Source organism: Ilyonectria robusta (assembly GCF_021365365.1).
Source record: "Ilyonectria robusta strain PMI_751 chromosome Unknown BGZ61scaffold_64, whole genome shotgun sequence".
Lineage (NCBI taxonomy): Eukaryota > Fungi > Ascomycota > Sordariomycetes > Hypocreales > Nectriaceae > Ilyonectria > Ilyonectria robusta.
Window position 1 is genome coordinate 1 of NW_025764498.1, and position 17,983 is coordinate 17,983.

Below are 17,983 nucleotides of genomic sequence, written 5' to 3' on the forward strand. Positions count from 1 at the left end.
CTTGGTATGCTACTGCAAGCTCGTGTTGTGACGCCAGTCGATTAGGGTGCTCTTCCACCAATATTCTCGCCTCTACCGCCACCACATACTCCAGTATCTCGACTGCCTTCTCGACCTGGCCGTTAGCTCGGTATGCTACTGCAAGCTCGTGTTGTGACGCCAGTCGATCAGGGTGCTCTTCCACCAATATTCTCGCCTTTACCGCCACTATATACTCCAGCAGATTAACTGCCTTCTCAACCTGGCCGTTAGCTTGGTATGCTACTGCAAGCTCGTGTTGTGACGCCAGTCGATTAGGGTGCTCTTCCACCAATATTCTCGCCTCTACCGCCACCACATACTCCAGTATCTCGACTGCCTTCCCGACCTGGCCGTTGGCTCGGTATGCTCCTGCGAGCTCGTGTTGTGACGCCAGTCGTAAAGGGTGCTCTTCCGCCAACGTCCTCGCCTCTACCGCCACCACATACTCCAGTATCTCGACTGCCTTCTCGACCTGGCCGTTAGCTCGGTATGCTCCTGCAAGCTCGTGTTGTGATGCCAGTCGTGAAGGGTGCTCTTCCGCTAACGTCCTCGTCTTTACTGCTACTACATGCTCTAGCAGATCGACTGCCTTCTCGACCTGGCCGTTGGCTTCATATGCTCCTGCGAGCGCGTGTTGTGATGCCAGTCGATCAGGGTGCTCTTCCGCCAACGTCCTCCCCCTTACCGCCACCACATACTCCAGAAACTCAACTGCCTCCCGGATGCGCCCATCGACCTTTAAACATCGCCCTACCCAGTAACCTAAGTCACACACTTCTTTACCGTCGTTCGCCCTGCCGACCCTCAATACTCTGATTGCATGTGGCAAATACTGCCTCCACACCTCTCGATTCTCCCAATCATCCGATGGAAAGACCCCTGCAAGATGCACTGCCACTTCATCCAGTGTACTCTCCGCCGTCCCTTCTCTCTCCAGCCATATCCTCGTCGCTAACTGCACTAGACTGTGCATGTCGAGCGTCTCGCCGTCCTCTCTCCGGCTCAGGAAGGCATATGTGCATAACGTGCCAATCGCAGTGATCAGCTCCTCTTCCGTGCCTGTCTTCGGCAAGATCGACTGCGGAATCGCTTTCGGCTCGATTTGCGACACAAACGACAGTATATCTGCCGCCGCGCTATCTGTTTTGCGAATTTGCTCGAATGATACGAGCCAGGTGCTGGCTATTGCGTTTTGCGATCCTGCATACCGCGTTTTGTCCGGGAACTGTCGGCTCAGCAAGCCGACCATGTCCTGCTCCGTGCTTCGGAGCAGTTGGAGATATTTCGTAATCGAGACCCCGTTCCTCTTCAGGTATGCTGCCGCCTGTGTGATTGCCAGAGGCAGATACGTCAGTTCGCGCAGGAGCTCGTTGACTCTGGCATCATCTCGGAGCAGATCTTTCCTGGCAAGTATCTTGCCCAAACAGTCCTTGGCCTCGTCCCCGCTCATCTCTTTCAGCTCGACTACCTCGTCGTCTGCCACCAAATCCGCCACATCTTTTGATCGTGTCGTAAACAGGATGCGGCCGTTCTCGCCTTCCGGAAGATACTCGTACATGCCGCCCCTAGCATCCGAAGGCCCGAAGAGAACCTCCCTGTCGTCGGCATTGTCCACCACAAGAAGCCATGGACCGGCCTCCTCGGAGTTCAGGTACTGCTGGACCATCTGCATCGGGCTTTCGTCTTGGGCGCCTTGGAGACCCAGCTTCCTTGCGATGTCCATGCACGCCTGCTCGAAGCTGGCTTCGCTCAGCGCGGGCACCCAGAAGACTGAGCAGTCCGGCTGGTTCTCCTTTGCCCAGTACGCCACCTGCAGTGCGACCTGTGTCTTACCTATGCCGCCAAGCCCGACGAGCGCGACACATAGGCAGGCTTCATCTGTAAATAGCTTTTCGATAAGTGTTTCGAGGATCGTCGTTCGCCCGACGAAGTGCTTATTCTTCGGAAAAGGCACCGAGAAACATGGTCCGCCTACGCACGATTCGTTACTATTGCGGAACATGGTAAATCTCACCATACACTAACCGTGGCGGAGTTCCCTGTCGTCGCCTGGCTCGATGCCTCTTGCAATCACTGAAGCCGGTGCGTCGGTCTTGGTGTACTGCTCCAACAGCGCCTTGGCCGTCGATGCTGCTGTGGCCGCTGCAAAGTCTTGCCACCGCTTGTTCTTGTGGCTATCCGCGTAGTCGCACACTCCCTTAACAACGATACACGGCACCTCGTCCCAGACGCCGGCGCCCTCCATCTCGAACCCCACGATCTTGTGCCGCGCAGCGAGCCTGTCACGGTTCTCGCCAGACTTGACCACCATGTCGCCCGAGCCGATACGTCCCACGAAGATCCATGGCGCTTGTGCTTGTTGCCGATCCTTGCTTTGAAGATTACGTTTCTCCTCAACACGGTCGCGTCTGACGAGATATGCATCGTTGCATCCTAGGTCCTCGCATAGAAGACTACGAGACGCCTCGCAGACCGAATCAGCACCTCCTTGGTGATGCGCGCACTCACATGTAGTCGAAGTATGGTGCTTGTGTTGATAGCTTGCCTGGAACAGTCGGTCGTGGTCGGCCCCGGGGTACGCGTAGTTCGGTCCACGCCGCCGACCCTGCGGCTTCTTCTGGATCGTCTGGAGAAATGTATTCGCTCGCTCCTCAAGTCGACGGCGTCCCAGGATTGTTTCCAGGTAGGTGACCATGTTCCGAATATTCCTCGTCGGTCTGCCAAGGCCGTCTTCGACTGTGTCCTTGGTCGCGAAGCCGTCAGCGTACTGCCTGCCGAGGTCGTGCTGTATCACAACCTTGCTGATGATCACGTCGCCTAAAAGGACCTCCTCGTCCTTCGCCGTCTTTGGCACCCCGCCACATATCCCTGTTAATAGAGCAAGCCGCACCCCGGGGTAGCTCGCCCGAAGGCTCGCTGCCGCGCCCGCAGCGCTGGCCTTTCCCATGTTCGACAGCAACACCACCACAACGTCCATGTTCCCCATGCGCCCCGTTGTGTATCTGTTGTCATCTCCAACAGCCCGGCCGTATCGATCGCCACTTTCGTCCCAGAACTTATCGATCAGGAGCGATACTGCGTCGTACTCGAGAGGTAGCGCGCAGACGATGGCGACTTCGAAGTCGCTGCGGCTAATGGGAGTGATGGTCATGGCGTCAGACGTAGGGTGGTAGATACGAGTGCTATTGTGGCTGGTAGGTAGAGCTATTCGGGGCGTTGTATGACGGATGGCATGAGGGTTGCTCGTTCGTTTAGGTCGGTTCGTTGGGTCGAGTTGTCCCTGCAGGTTGGTGAGGCTGTCGGCCTGGCTGGCCCCCAAAAAAGGGCCACGTGATATGCAGGCTCCATCCTCCCATCGTTTTGCTACTTGTTGAAGCTCTCGGTGGTCAATAAAGCATCTCGTAGTTGGCGTAGAGTATTATCCTACTACTTGCCACCATAGGTTTTGCGGGTTTCGAGCACCTTCACTTACCTTACCTGGTTAACTTGGTCACGTGAACCAAGAGAACTTGGTACCTCGTGCCGAAAGCCTGATGCTCATTCTCTCGCTCTGCATGCAGAGCAAACAGCCTCGCGTACGATGAGTGGCAGTACTAAGCATCGAGATGCCGCCTTCCACCTCAGCTCAAACCTATCGAACCTATCGCATCCATCACATTTATCGATTACACCGCTATAGAGGCTGTTAGTCTTACCGTCGGGGTTGTTGGGCTCGCCGGCCTCTTCAGCTCCTGTCTAGAGGCTTGAGATAAGGTGCAGACCTACCGATCATTCGGGTCCGACTTGTATATGCTAGATACCAGATTTAAGGCTATAAAGATCTGCTTTAAGAAATAGGGTCGGCGCGTCGGGTTTGAAGAAATAATACGGTTGGAAGACTATTATCCTGCTCTTAATAACTGCAATACCAAATCTACCAGCCACTTCGCATATCCTCATCTAGGATATCATTCTCAGTAAGTTAAGAAACAAGAAGGAAATTAAAGACAAAGACATTGCCAAACTTGGCAGCTGCTCGACACCAACCGTCCGCGACGCACGATCGAACATACTACATTTCGGGACCATCGACTCACCGCTCAATACCGTCGGCCGACCCAAGGAGGTTGTTGGCATCCCAACTGTTATCCCGCCCCAGACCAGCCGGACGCACGCGAGTCCCCAGCTGAAACAAGAAGCACGACTGCGTACGTCCAGGCTAGTCCGTATCGCGCCATTGCATCATTAATGACCGCGTCTAGCGTTATCTTTGCCCACGGTCTCGGGGCCGATCCTACCAAGACTTGGTGTCACGATGATACGTGCTGGATTACCGACTTATTTCCACGTCCAATCCTATCCACAACGTGAGGTTATTCCGCCGGTTGGCCAATATGCCGAAGTCGCATATTTTTATAAGCTACGGTGGCGATCTAGTTGTGAATAAAAATATAAAAGAATACCAGGACGATAAGCCCGGCGCAGATGAGGGGGCCTAGAATGGAGAAGATGGTGAACCCGTACGACGCAGACTGGAAAGCGTCGTTGCCTCCAAGACTCTCGGTGGCTAGCCCGACTTGCATCGCGGTCAGGACGACGACGAGGTAGACCGTCGTTCCGGCTAGCCAGGCGAAGTGATCCCGGAAGAACGCGCCGTTCCGGTTCCAGTGAGACATGTAGCCACGCGGCGGGGTCTGCCACAGACGGTATGTCTTGTTGAGCCGGCTCAGACGGAGCTCTCCGTGGTAGAACCGCGGGTCTATGTCCGGGTAGATGTGCTCCGTAGAGGTCATTATATTTTACTTTAAAATACTTGTATTAGTGTGCAAGTGCTCTGTCGGAGGTAGACAGTCGAGTGCCAGACACCAAATGGCTCTAGTTCTTCGACCAAGCCTGAGTGATCAATTCCTCGACGCTCATCGGCTGGATATCCGGGAACGCCAGCCGACCATCTTTCGGCAACATCGCCTTTCCCTCGGCCAGAGACGTCCCAACTATGGCAGCGATCATCACGGGATCTATTCCATTGTAAGACCCATCACTTTTGGAAACCACGGTAGCTTTGCCTGCTTTAAGCTCTTCCAAACTGTCGTAGGTAACGTTGAACTTGTCACCGGTGACCCTCTCTGCAATCGCCACCATTTCGTTGAGCGTGGTGTCAGAGCCGCTGACAATGCTGACCTCTGGCCATTCGTCTTCGTCGACAAGACGATCAACAAACCGAGCAACGTCTTTCGAGTACGTCATACTCAAAACCTCGTTACCTGTTCCTGGGATGGCTGCGCGGCGCGATTCAATGTCAAGCGCCCACTTAAAAGGGCGGAGGTGACTAGGGATATAAGGCTGCCCGAAATAGTCCATGAAGACCCCGATCGCAAAGCGAGTATACTTGAGGCCAGACTTTTCCAGCGCCTTTGCCGTTTGAAGCGTGTTGGCGGTCATCTCATCCCCCTCTTCAGCATTGCTACAGTCGTATCGTTAATGCTACACAATGGATGGATCATGGGACCGATTCCGACTCACCTCGTGGGCACATAACCCGCATACTCGCTGGGAATGAATCTCTTTACTGTAGAAGACTTCTCAGCCGCTGCAATCAGATTGAGCTGCGCCTGGTGGCCCGGGCCGTCGGCGTTCACAGCTGAGATGATGGTATCAACACTGTAGCTCTGCAGGGCCTTGGCTGTTTCTTCGATCTCGTCGTAGTTGACTGCCAAACACTCGGGACCGTCAGGGTTAGGAGCGGCTGAGACCTAGATGGCGGGGTTAATATTTTCTGTCGTGGAATTTCTCGAGTCTCGGAGATCATGATAATGCTCCCACCTTTCTGCAAAGTACCACGACCTTGTGCTTGCCCGAGATAATCAATTGATCCACGATAGTCCTCCCAACATCACCAGTTCCACCAGCGACTGCGAGTACACCCATGTTGAGAGTGTCGTATGAGATGAAAGGCTGAGCAAAGCAGCAAAAGGTGGTATGGAAACTGAGTAATAGTGGAAAGGCAGTACTGGATACAATAGTCTCGTAAGGGTTTTATACGTGTTCGAATGCTTCTATGATCCCACAGATTAGGTTTCAGCGGACTTTCCAAGTGTGCGGACTTCACTTTCACATGAACTAACTCAAGACCCCGGTATAAAAATGCGGACTAAAATGCGGAGTTGACTACATGCGGGACGCGCGGGAAGCGAGTCGGACGCGAGGCAGCCGATGGGAGGCTAGGCACCAATCCAGAGACAAACAACAGTGCCATATCAGAGAGCTCGATGGACAATGATTACATCATCTTGATTTGCAATGAAACGTAGCTGGCCTTAGTGAACCGCTGCCATTGACACGGCTGGGGGTCAAGATGCGACTCTAGAAGGATGATGCGTTTGACACGTAGGCCGCTTATGGATTTCTCATTGGATGGAGGCTCAAATCTGGTTTCTTGAATTATCCTTCTGTGCCTTTATTTGGACGTCCGTATGGCCAAGGGTTTCAGGACTATGAGAGAACATTTGGGTTCGGTAAGAGACCTTACAACGGTCTTGAACCGGAGTTTCGTTGTCACCAAGTACGGTATCTAGTTTACCACATATCTCGACCTGGGTCTCGTACTGGATTGAGAGAGAGAGAGGGACTGAGATCAAGACCAATTCATCTCTGTTGTCCATCATGTCCTATTCTCATCAGATTGACACCCCCAGAGGAGACAGTTTCCAGGGTCTTATTTTGCGAGTTTGATCTGCCAACATGCTGCTCCGCTCTATAATTCTTTAAAAGACTGATCTCACCACATCGCACCCATCATTCGCCCTTTACCTTCGCAATGCTGGATTTGCTCACGGCGGGCATCTTCCGAATCCACTCCGGCGCGCCGCTCTCCGCGCAGTCCACAAGCCACCTTGCCAACGCGGCTCTCTGCAGGGACAACTTGTAGCCCGGCTTGCCTACATAGCCTGCATACGTTGGCTCATCTTCGCGATCCTTTCTCCAGCTCTCCTTGTCATGACCTCCCGGAAGCCCATTCAGGCGGAAGAGGGTCCAGTCCAGGTCATCCGCCTCGTGAAACACTCGTGTGAGGCCTTGCATGGTCTGATACGCAGCAGGGGCGAAGATGCGAATAAAAAGGGTAAGCAGAAAGACAACTAGGGAAAATGAGTCTAGAGGATCCTTTGCCGACGCGGAGTTCATGGCTAGAATGCGCCTGACACCATGCTGACGCATCAACAGGAATAGACTCGAGTAATAATTTGGATATAGGGACGGCGGAAGACTGCGGCCTTGGCTGGAATCAGGCCCCAAAAGGGACAGGACCAAGTTGCACTTGGCAACTGCGAAGCCCAGCTTGTCGGTGTCGTCCATCTGACCTTCGACCACCTAGAAGCGGATATTAGCCGATGATAGGACTCCAAAAGCAAGAGCTGGAGATATAGTAAATGCTCCAGTACCTCAAGAAGTGGGTCAGCAGTGAGATCCTCCGGTAATTTTGATGGATTTCTCGCATAAGCAATGGTAGCGTGTTTGCGATGGAGTAGTTCTCGCAGCAAGCAGATACCGGCAGGACCTGTAGCCCCGAGGACCAGTATCTTGGGGCTCGCCATAATTCCAAGTAGATGTGAAAGTTGGGATGATGAGGAAGAAGGCCAGACATTTAGATGGTTTATGCAGGAGCGAGATTCTTAATACCCCTCCCCTTAGCTTTTACTAACAGTGCTCATTGCGAGATAACATAGCAGACGGAATCCGCGGGAGCCGACAAACCAGCCGGAATACAGCTCTGTGATACAAATCGTACCCACAAATCGTATCTACCACGGCTTAGTGTGTCGTGTACGAAGTATATTTACGCAGTCGTGCCATTCCCCGAGATCCAGTTGTGCCTTACCAGAATGGGTCTAAAGCGTAATCCAGCTGCATTAGCTCGTGTTGAGAGGGCCGCTAAGTGGCCGCCCACTCTATGTTACATGAGAAAAGGAACGTCATCTTAACCGACTTCGCCCTATTGTTTCCCATCCAATATTATTGTTGGATAGCTGATGTGACCAAAATGATGACCTTGAATGTCACGGCCCGGGTTGAGACCAGGCGGTCACAACTGGCAGAATCCCCGTAGACCCACTTTTCGTCACAGAGCACAGTCTTACGACCGTACCCACTTTTCCTTATACGCCCATTGGCGTAGCCCATCATGCAGACAAGTCAAGTCTCAGTACGGAGGAGCATATCAAAAGTCGTCGCTCACACTAAGGACGCCACATCCTTTAATCCCTGTCAGGTACTTTACAGTACATAAGACGAGATAAAGCCACAGGTAATCGCCCGCTGAAGATAACTAATTCTTTAGTGGCTTCAGGGGTGAGGCAGGTACCGCTTAGCGGGCTTGGTCGCTAGAATATAGAGCTTCTTAGCGCACTGGCCTTTGCTCAATGTACTTAATGTATATTGCACAGGAAAAAGCAATTTGTGGCTCGGGCGCGAGCGACGACTTTTGATATGCGCCTCCGTACCCCACTGACAACTCTTATTAATAAGACCGTCGGTCTTATTACTGAGTGCCACGACCGGACTACTAATACCACTAAGTACTATCTAGTATATATATATTTACTTAGCACTTTTATAGATAGATAGTCTTACTAGCTATTAATATATTTAGTTATATTAAATCTACTATTCTACTATTACTAGATTATAATTTATATTATTTATTATTGTTAAAGGTTATGCAGCAGTAGAAGAATAGAATAAATTATAGATAAAAGGATATCCTTATAAAGGATATATAGATAAGGGATAAGATAAGAGATAAGGGATAATAGTGTAAAATAGTGTATAATAGTGTATAATAGTATATATTGTACTGATGATAATAATATATAAAAGTTCAGAATTTACCAGAGGGTCTCTAGCTTTTTATAGACAATTTCTCAAAATCTAGCTATTGTAGCTAGACAATAAGTATACTATTAAAAAGCCCAAAAAAGTAGCTTTTTAGTGGTACTACTATTGTCATCTAATGTTCAGAGGATTCTGAGTAATTCTGCTTTGAAATCAAGTCTCTGCTTTGAAATCAAAGGTAGTTTGATTTGAAATTATCAAAGATATAGAGATATATTGTATACCATAAAAAAGCCTAAAAAAGCAGCCTTTTTCTAGTATAATCTTTGTACCTAAAATGCTTATACTTTCCGAAGCATCTAGATTGTAAGTTAAAATGATTTGGAATTAAAAATGATTCCAAATATAAGTGGGGCTATTATCTTTTCTATACAGTATAAATAGTATAATTAATACTGTATTTATACTGTATTTTAGTGCTATTTATATAGTATAAATAGTGCTATTAATACTGTATTATATTTATTTATAGAATTAATTAAAATTTAATTTTTAAGGTTAAAGATATATATTTATATATTTATTTAGTCTTTAACAATTATAATATTCTAATTTATTTAATTATATATCTTATATTTAGATTTATTTTATACTTTTAAATTAAATTTAATTATTATAGATTATATATATTCTTAGTATTTTCTACTTATTTTTTTATTTAATATTATAATTAAAAAAGGAAAATAAAGTTTTAAAGTAATAATTAGTTTAATTAAAAAAAAAAACTTAAATAAGTTTTTTATTTTTATTTAAAATATTAGAATAATAAGAAAATAAATAGAATTTTCTAAATTAGAATATTTAAAATAAGTAGCTTTTTTAAAATTTTTATTAATTAATTTTTAAATATTTAAAATTTCTAGTTATTTTTTTATTTAAAAAATCTTTAAATTAACTAATTAATATACTTAGTTATTATTTTATTTATATTTAAAGTTAATAGGTAGTTTTATTAATTATATAAGTAAGGCAGTTAATTAATAAATTAGTTAGTTAATAGAGTAGTTAACTTACTATACTATACTAATAAAAAAGCCAGCTCCAGCACCAGTAATATTCTTTATATACTAAATAATAAGGTTTTCTAACTTATTTTAGTAACTATATAGACAGCCTAGCTAGGATACTAATTCAGTATGGATAATAATATTCTCTTAATCTGAGTACTTTTACACTGGTATATCTTAGAGAATTATAAAGCTCTTGCTATAATAGATATTATTTGTAATAATATTATAGATAAATAAACTAAGAGTAAGCAGAAGAAATATTTTAAAGCTTATAAAGTCTATTAGAATATAGAGATTTATTATAAATATTTAATAGATAGAGATATTTAAGTTCTAGCTTTATTATATTATTTTAAAAAGCTTATAAAATAGAATTAATTTTAGCTAAGTATATTATAATTAGTAGAATAATTTATTTATTAGCTTAAAAGCTATTTTTATATTATATTACAGTAAATTTAATTTTTATAAAAAAGCTATTAAATAGAAATTACTTATTAAGAGTTTTAGCTATAAGAGTTTTAATTTATATTAAAAATAGTATATAATTAAAGTTATAGCTAATTAATAAAATAATATAAGATATTTTATTATATTATATAAAAAGTTTAAGTAGAAATAGAAATAGAAATATAATATTATAGAATATATTATAAAATTAGAAAAAAATAATTTAAGATATTAAAAAGTTTTTTAAAATTTAAATAAAATAATAATCTCTTTTTTATATATATATAATTACTTTTAAATAAAAATAAAAAGAAATATTATTAGATTAATAATATTAAAAAGTAGAAAGTAGCTATTTTATATATTTTAGCAGCAGAAAGAGACGGAAAACAACACCCAACTCATTAACTTACCCTAGGGGAAATACACAGAGTCATTACACAGGCATCTTAGCTGGTCAGCCCGAAGCTGCACCAGATTACGCATATGGAGTCGGATCAATCTGAGGCTTATGTCTCCTAATAGGGAAGCATCTCATGAGATAGAATATCGGGTCGGTCGCAGGAAAGTTCGCTGGCAAGGCATCAATAGGGCCTGCGGCAGACCGATATCTGAGGGAGGTTGAAGATGGAGGTTGGACAGGGGACGTAGTAACGGCAAGAAGGCTCAAATAAATCTCTCAAAAATGAAGGCAATCAATTAATAGACTCCCTAGCAGCCTCGAGCCCTTCCGGCCTCTCTGACTTCTAGGAAGAATCTCTGATGAAAGAAAAGACGATGATTTTCCCCAGTGACGGCACTGACCTCCCCTTTTAACCTCATCTAGGCCACCCTAGAGACATCCCCGCTAGTGACTAGCTAGCCCAAGCGTCCCTAACTGCCTGTCATACTATTAATTCTCTCTATAGCTTGTTTGTATATATAAGCTAGGACTTAAATCTTCCAATCTTTATCTGATTTCTAATCTTACTTCTAGAAGGTCTTTATTATACTTTAGATATTATTTAGTATTAGCTTATTATTAAGTAAACTAAAATAGAGTTATACTAAGAGAAATCTGTAAATTATTAGTAGCTATACTACTCTTTTTATTATAAGAATATATATTCTATTAATAGCTTTTAAGATACCTATTATAATCTCTTCTTATAGCTATTAATTCTACTAAATAAAAGATAGTAGCTATACTATATAACCTTCTAGATATCTTACTATATTATCAGAGCTTATATAAATCTCTATTAATAAGCTGATTTTAAAGTAATATATAATCTCTAAAATAAATCTTGATATTATAAAAATATTTATTCTATATCTTATTTAAAAGTTAAAAAGCTCTAAGAGAAACCTTATTTAGAATCTATTAGATACTAGGTATTTATTAAGTATATTAATAATAATAAAAACTTTTAAGTATTTAGCAGCTATAAAATAGAGAGTACTTAAGATTTCTTTAAGTAATAGTTATATTTATTTAGCCTTATACTAATTATAGAGACTTTTTACACTCTTAAAGCTAGCTCTTAGCTAGCTATTTTAGTAGACTTACTAGTAAGTTATTAGTCTTTTATTTATATTACTAGTAGAAGTTATAATAGATATATATAATACTAGTCTTTAAATCTTTATAAAATCTTAAAGTAAGATAATTAACTATAATTAATATTAGGATTATCTTTCCTACTCTAGGGATATCTAAATAGAATAATATCTACTTACTTATAGCTAGCTAATTTTAAAACTCTCTTAACTTAAGAAGCTATTAGCCAGTTTCTACTTATTATATCTTAAAGTAGTTACTTTATTATAGACTGTAGTTAATTATTATTAGCTAATTAAGAATCTTAATATCTTTCTTTCTATCCAGCTTAGACCTAATATATATAATATTTTCTTAAGTTATAGATATATTATTAAGAACTGTATTTATTATTAGCTATATACTATTAGCTTAATTAGAAAATAACTAACTTTAGCTAAGTATTTTCTTTACTAGATACTCTCTATTAATATTATCTAGCTAAATATATTCTAGAAGTTCCTTTATAAATATTATAGCTATAACTATAATATACTCCTGCCAGTTTTTATTCTTATATAAGTCTATATAGTTATAGATACCTTAAATAATAATATATAGAAAGTTATTTATTAATCCTATTACTTTAGCAGCAGAAAGGGACAGGAACAACACCCAACTCATTAACTTACCCTAGGGGAGATGCACAGAAGATCGTCGCACAGGCGTCTTGGATGGTCAGCCCGAAGCTGCACCAGACTACGCGTATGTGGTCGGATTGATCTGAGGCTTATGTCTCCTGATAGGGAAGCATCTCATGAGATAGAATATCGAGTCGGCCGCGGAAAGGTCTGCTGGCAAGGCTTCAGTAAGGCCCGCGGCAGCCCGATATCTGAGGGTGGTGGAAGACAGAGGTTCGACAAGGATCGTAGTAACGGTCGAAAAAGATACAAATAAATCTCTCAAAAATAAAGGCAACAAATTAATAGACTCCCTAGCTGTCTCGAGTCCTTCCGGCCTCTCTGATTTCTAGGAAGAATCTCTGATGAAGTGAAAAATCGATGGATGGATCCTGCCCTTCCTTCCTGTGCCGGTCCTGACCTACCCTTTTAACCACATCCGGACCACCCTAGAGACATCCCTGCTAGCAACCAACTAGCCCAAGAGTCCCTGACCGCCTGCTACATTACTTCTATTTCTATATAGAATATATAGCTACTAAGATTCTTTTTAAATTTATCTCAGAAGGTAGTATCCTTAATAACCCAGTTCCCAGATATAATAAGACTGTAATATATATATATATCCCTAAGCTTCCGCTTTATAATCTTAGCTCTATTATAGAATTTGCAGCTTTCTTCTTCCTCTTTTCTATCATTACTATCCGGGGTAACGTCACAATCTGTAGTATTCTTGCTGATATAGCTCTAATCTGCTTTAAATAATATATCCTCGAGCAACTCGGATTTCAGATACTTTAGCGCCAGTTATAGCCATTTCTATTTCAGCTTATCTAAATACTTAGGTATCTTAGGCCCGTTTAATTCATTCTCCGTCTTCAGTTTCATCAAAGCCGTGTGGAGGGAGGTAGGCGGGTTATTCAGCAATCCGGTCTACTTGAAGTTGCTGCCTTCCTCTGCCTTGCCGAAGTCCTATTAAACTACCCCAGGATACTGGCCCGCAGGTATGCTGACTACGATATCGCCAAGTCGAACCTTGGGTGGGATACCTCCGCCGATACCAACTATTAAGCTAAGCTTAATAAGTGGAAAAGTGGAAATCATCCAAGTTGCGATGGTCGCTGCTGTATAGGTGCCGATCTCGCCTTCGGGCAAGCAGGCTATAATAATATTATACTTACCGATAGACCCCAGGGTGTATGTGTTGGGGTCATTTAGCGGTTTCGGGAGATCGGCATATCTTTGATCGAGCATGGCCGTCGCCGCGGTCTGCTCTTTGGACAGAGCGCAGACCCATCCTACAGTGTATTCATCATGATTTCTGGTCTCGGTAGTTATCTGTGCAGCTATTGCGAGGGGATCGGCTGGGTCTTCGAGAGGATGAATGCGGACTTGGGAGTCGATCGGCTGCGGTCGGTTCTGTTCGATGCGGGTTCAGCGTTGTGCATTACAGCCTGCTAACTGCCCCACCTTTTGGCATGCTGCGCTTTTAACACGATTCGCTTTGCCTCACAAGTCTTCGACCCCACCACCTCCCACGCCCCAGTGTCAAAAACGGAGGTTCTCGTTCATATAGAACAAAATTATCGCGCCACTCACGGAACGAGATTTCTTATTCACATAGAACATGCATGCACATCTCCTCTCACGTTACAGCAGTTCTTTGTCCGCATAAAACACTGGGCACAGGGCGCCGCGCGGGGGCGTGAGCTGCTGTTCAATGTTCATTGAAGCATCGAACAACGAAGTGGGACGTGCCACGTGATTGGAAGACCTAGGTATTCTGGCTCGACAGCGGCAGCAAACCCTACGTAATCGCATGGTTGAAGTCGAGCGTTCTGGTCCTGTAGAGCCACAAAACCATACCCCTGATTGAGCTCATCTTCCAATAAATCCCACTAACAGCTCCACACTATGCCATTGGATGCGGCCCTCGGCCTTATGCAGGAACAAGATGCTCCTACCGAACGATTCCGTACGGGAGACCCACTCATGATTCTGTAAGCCCAGCCATGCTTGCCCCCGAAAATCCACCTCTGAACCTCACGAAACACCAAACATTACAGCCACAGTACTTGAAAGGGAGTTGTGCCCTTCAGGTACGCCTACGATAGAAAACGGACGTGGGTACTCCATTTTCTTGCCCGACAACAGTTTACGGTATCGGAGATTGAGGAAAACGCGATAGAGAGGCGGAATAGATGGGAAGGATATGGTCAGGACAACAACAACACCACCGACAGCTGAGAACATATCTTCAAGAACACACCACATCGAACAATACAGTCAGCTTGCAGGCTAGCAATCCCCAAGGAGGGAATGGGGTTGGGGAAACTTCGGATAAACCTGGCTCCCAGTACCAGGGCCACCAGGGACATTTCCGCGAGAAGGGGAGAGTGTGAACTTGGCAGCGAGCGGGATGAACAAAGTAATCAACGACGTTACGGCATTAATTGTTACATAGCTTTAGAACAACTAGACAAAAAGAGATCGTAGACAACCACACTATGTTTTGATTGCCGCCAGGCCCTGTGCTTCCTCGACCTCTCCCCAACTCCCTGCAATTCGTATTCCCAAATTTGGTTACGATCGTGATCAGTCGACCATAGGCGCCTGCGGTGCTGCGCGAGGTCTACATTCAGCCCAAACCACCGCCCCCACCTGTTTCGCACTGTACCCCTCCATGGACGCTGAGAACAGATGCAACGAGGCACCCAAGCCATTAACTGGCTGGCTTACTAGCCTTCCATGGTGCGACGGGCTAGGAGCTAGCGATGAACGTATTGGTTGGCTCAGGAAGCGCGTTGCTGGCGCCAATTTGATGCTATTAAAATCGTCGAATGGGATTTTTCAACCGCTTAGACAGGGAGATGACTCAATGATCGGGGCTCGAGCGGTTCGAGCGAGGGCGAGTGACTGTGACTGAGGTGCAGAATCATGCTTGAGCATGTGGCGATGTAGTCAGACCCTGAATGTCGTTCGCCCTCGACAAAGGACATCAGTCGACCATCACAGCCATGGCATCTTGCCTTCCTCATGAGGTTTGGTCAGCATCGGGCCCCCGGAGCCTGGTTCCGCCAGCTCTGCGACTCCCAGCGACCAAAGACCCAGGGAAGAGAAGAGTGCGCCGTACCGCGACCCACGGTAGAAGACGCTGCTCGAGATGAAGGGCAGCTTCATGGACAAGTCGGGACTGGGCATCACTGATAAAAGCAAGTCCCTTTGCCGAATACTGCTCGAGAATGAGCAATAAATATCCAAAGACTCGCTATTTCGCAACGATATATTCAAAGTCACCTACCAGAAAATTAAAGATAGGAACGAGGCAAGAGTCATAAGGGATATCACCCCGTTAATTATTCCCTCTACAGAGATTCTTGCTACCTACGGGGCTAAGGAGCTTAATTATTTGATTGAAAGTATTAATAAAGGATGGAGTAATTCTCTCCTACTAATTAATACTCAACTCTAGCTAGACTACTTAGTAGGCTTTAGGCATTATATATTCTTAGAGGATCGGCTAGAAAAGCTCTTATTCTTTATCGGCAACTTTATTGCTAGCAATTAGTCCTTCTTTATGGCAATATACTAAATATACTTTTTATTTCTTATATACAAGGTTAAGTGTGGCGCTGCGGTGCTTAATGTCGCCGACCGCTAGAATGCTCATAGCATGACGCTTGCTATAAGAGCTATCGTCAAGCTCTTCTATCTTGTCGGCCGTAAGAAGGAAGTTGAACGCTAGATACTGGCTTTCTCCATCTCTCATAACCATCGACTCGTACGGGTTTACGGCCATTACGCAGTGATTCAGGGTAAAGACACCAAATATTACTAACATCCAGTTCGCACCTTCAACTTCACCGAACTTGATGGCAAGGATAAGTGGACGGCCTACTGGTTTATGAGAAATATCTATGGCATTTGGATGCCAGCACACTTAACGAGGATTTGCTCAGCCATCGACAAGTTGCCGTCTCACTTAGATTTTGACGTTCCGTCGCTTCCAGAAACTGGACTCTCCCAAGAGCTCGAAAGCAGCCACCATCTGTCACAGTCAGATGTTGACTCTGCAAAGGAACCCGATCCTCAGTCCAGCATCGCCGATGCGCAAGGAGCCACTCCAGATACTTCGTTTACAGAGCCTGGTGCGGCAAAAAGACCGAGGAGAAGGCATGGCCAGAAGTAGCGTGTGTCCCCGCTGGCGCTGTCGCCGCTGTGCGTGCCTTTTGGGAACTGAACCGGCAGATCGACGATACAAATAAGGATCCCGGCGATGCCTGGAGCTCTGCTGCTCAGCGTGCAGCACAGCAGCTGCGTGCTTGTGGTGCCGCTGTTGACCACAGTTCTGCTGCCGCTCCAGCTCGTGTTCCTGATCTGGCTCCCCGTGGTGAAGCTGGTGAAATGACTCTCGAGGAGCGAAAGGTTGCGGCATTGGAGGCCATCGCCGAGGCTGCTCTGCTCTGGACTGTAAGTGGATTAACTTGTAGCAATATTTCCGCTGCTAAATCGATGCGTAGCAGCTCAACAAACCGGGTGAAGAAGGGAGGGAAGAAGAAGAAGAAGAGGAAGAGGACGAGGACGAGTATAACTAAGCGTTGATATCGTCAATAAAAGAGGCGGTTAGCCCATTTGTAGCCGGCCCTTTTCCGCAATGCGGGATGAAGCTATTCTGCGCTGGTTCGGTGCGGTCCCGCTGCTGTGGACCGCCGTGTCTAAATCCAATGAGTTTTTGCGTAAAAGTACATGCCTCAATGTACTGTGGGGCGTAAGTTTGTTTGTGCAGACCCACTTCACCTGCTTAAGCGTGGCTTTTGGGGTTTTCAACAGTGACCCCTATCCCTTAGAGTGGCATAAGCCTCCACTTGGGTACCAAACAGGGGGGTCCAGCCAACCAGAGGGCAACAAATCAAAGGTACATTGATTCCTACCTATTTTAGCTGGTGCCAGAAGTCCCAACAATTGCCTAGTCTACATAAAGCTACATTACACTCTTGACAACGGTATAGTGACTGCCTGACTGTAGGGCTGTTGGGAATCCAGGAGAATGCAGAGAATCAGTTGTATGAGGAATTAGGCGGGGTTGATTCTGCCCGCGCTTGAAGTCTCCGCATGAACATCGGCTGTGGCAGAGGTCACGCGGGGCTAGCCACGGAGGTGGACGCTTATGCCACTCTAAGGGACAGGCTGCCGCAGTCTAGGACGTGCGAGTCGGTCCTAAAAGACTTGTAAGACTGAACTTTGTCGACAGCCTCTAGGCAGGAACTGAAGGGACCGGCGAGCCCAACGACCACGACGGCGAGTCCAGCAGGCTCCATGGTGACGTGGTTTGGCCATTGTGATGACGGGCTGAGCCAGAGGATTTGCCTCATTACATACGCTTCCGCAACCAAGGCTCTCGCACAGCCACGTTGTCGTGCATGTGGCTGTGTAGG

At 45.4% G+C, this 17,983-nt stretch overlaps 6 protein-coding genes across 6 annotated transcripts; 1 reads left to right on the plus strand and 5 right to left on the minus strand.

Annotated features, from left to right (window-relative positions):
- Window positions 1–9: 9 nt before the first annotated feature.
- Window positions 10–3,172, minus strand: BGZ61DRAFT_541507 (uncharacterized protein; the record flags this gene model as incomplete). Its single annotated transcript, XM_046255053.1, has 3 exons — window positions 10–19; window positions 90–1,992; window positions 2,047–3,172. The coding sequence occupies 3 exons, from the start codon at window positions 3,170–3,172 to the stop codon at window positions 10–12; spliced, it is 3,039 nt and encodes a 1,012-aa protein (XP_046094190.1).
- Window positions 3,173–4,433: 1,261 nt separating this feature from the next.
- BGZ61DRAFT_541508 (uncharacterized protein) lies at window positions 4,434–4,793 on the minus strand (the record flags this gene model as incomplete). Its single annotated transcript, XM_046255054.1, has 1 exon — window positions 4,434–4,793. One exon carries the CDS (start codon window positions 4,791–4,793, stop codon window positions 4,434–4,436), a length of 360 nt encoding a protein of 119 aa, XP_046094191.1.
- An 82-nt stretch (window positions 4,794–4,875) lies between these two features.
- On the minus strand, window positions 4,876–5,928 carry BGZ61DRAFT_373790 (uncharacterized protein; the record flags this gene model as incomplete). The annotated part of the gene is made up of 3 exons (XM_046242278.1): window positions 4,876–5,412; window positions 5,535–5,753; window positions 5,824–5,928. 3 exons carry the CDS (start codon window positions 5,926–5,928, stop codon window positions 4,876–4,878), a joined length of 861 nt encoding a protein of 286 aa, XP_046094192.1.
- An 867-nt stretch (window positions 5,929–6,795) lies between these two features.
- On the minus strand, window positions 6,796–7,607 carry BGZ61DRAFT_435180 (uncharacterized protein; the record flags this gene model as incomplete). Its single annotated transcript, XM_046243984.1, has 2 exons — window positions 7,440–7,607; window positions 6,796–7,368 (listed from the first exon to the last, which is right to left on the minus strand). Exons 1-2 carry the CDS (start codon window positions 7,590–7,592, stop codon window positions 6,796–6,798), a joined length of 726 nt encoding a protein of 241 aa, XP_046094193.1. The 5' UTR covers window positions 7,593–7,607.
- A 5,760-nt stretch (window positions 7,608–13,367) lies between these two features.
- Window positions 13,368–13,996, minus strand: BGZ61DRAFT_500612 (uncharacterized protein; the record flags this gene model as incomplete). Its single annotated transcript, XM_046251580.1, has 4 exons — window positions 13,368–13,481; window positions 13,533–13,561; window positions 13,598–13,869; window positions 13,941–13,996. The coding sequence occupies 4 exons, from the start codon at window positions 13,994–13,996 to the stop codon at window positions 13,368–13,370; spliced, it is 471 nt and encodes a 156-aa protein (XP_046094194.1).
- Window positions 13,997–15,520: 1,524 nt separating this feature from the next.
- On the plus strand, window positions 15,521–16,737 carry BGZ61DRAFT_500613 (uncharacterized protein; the record flags this gene model as incomplete). Its single annotated transcript, XM_046251581.1, has 7 exons — window positions 15,521–15,594; window positions 15,630–15,692; window positions 15,723–15,764; window positions 15,867–15,985; window positions 16,025–16,115; window positions 16,221–16,270; window positions 16,394–16,737. 7 exons carry the CDS (start codon window positions 15,521–15,523, stop codon window positions 16,735–16,737), a joined length of 783 nt encoding a protein of 260 aa, XP_046094195.1.
- Window positions 16,738–17,983: the final 1,246 nt, after the last annotated feature.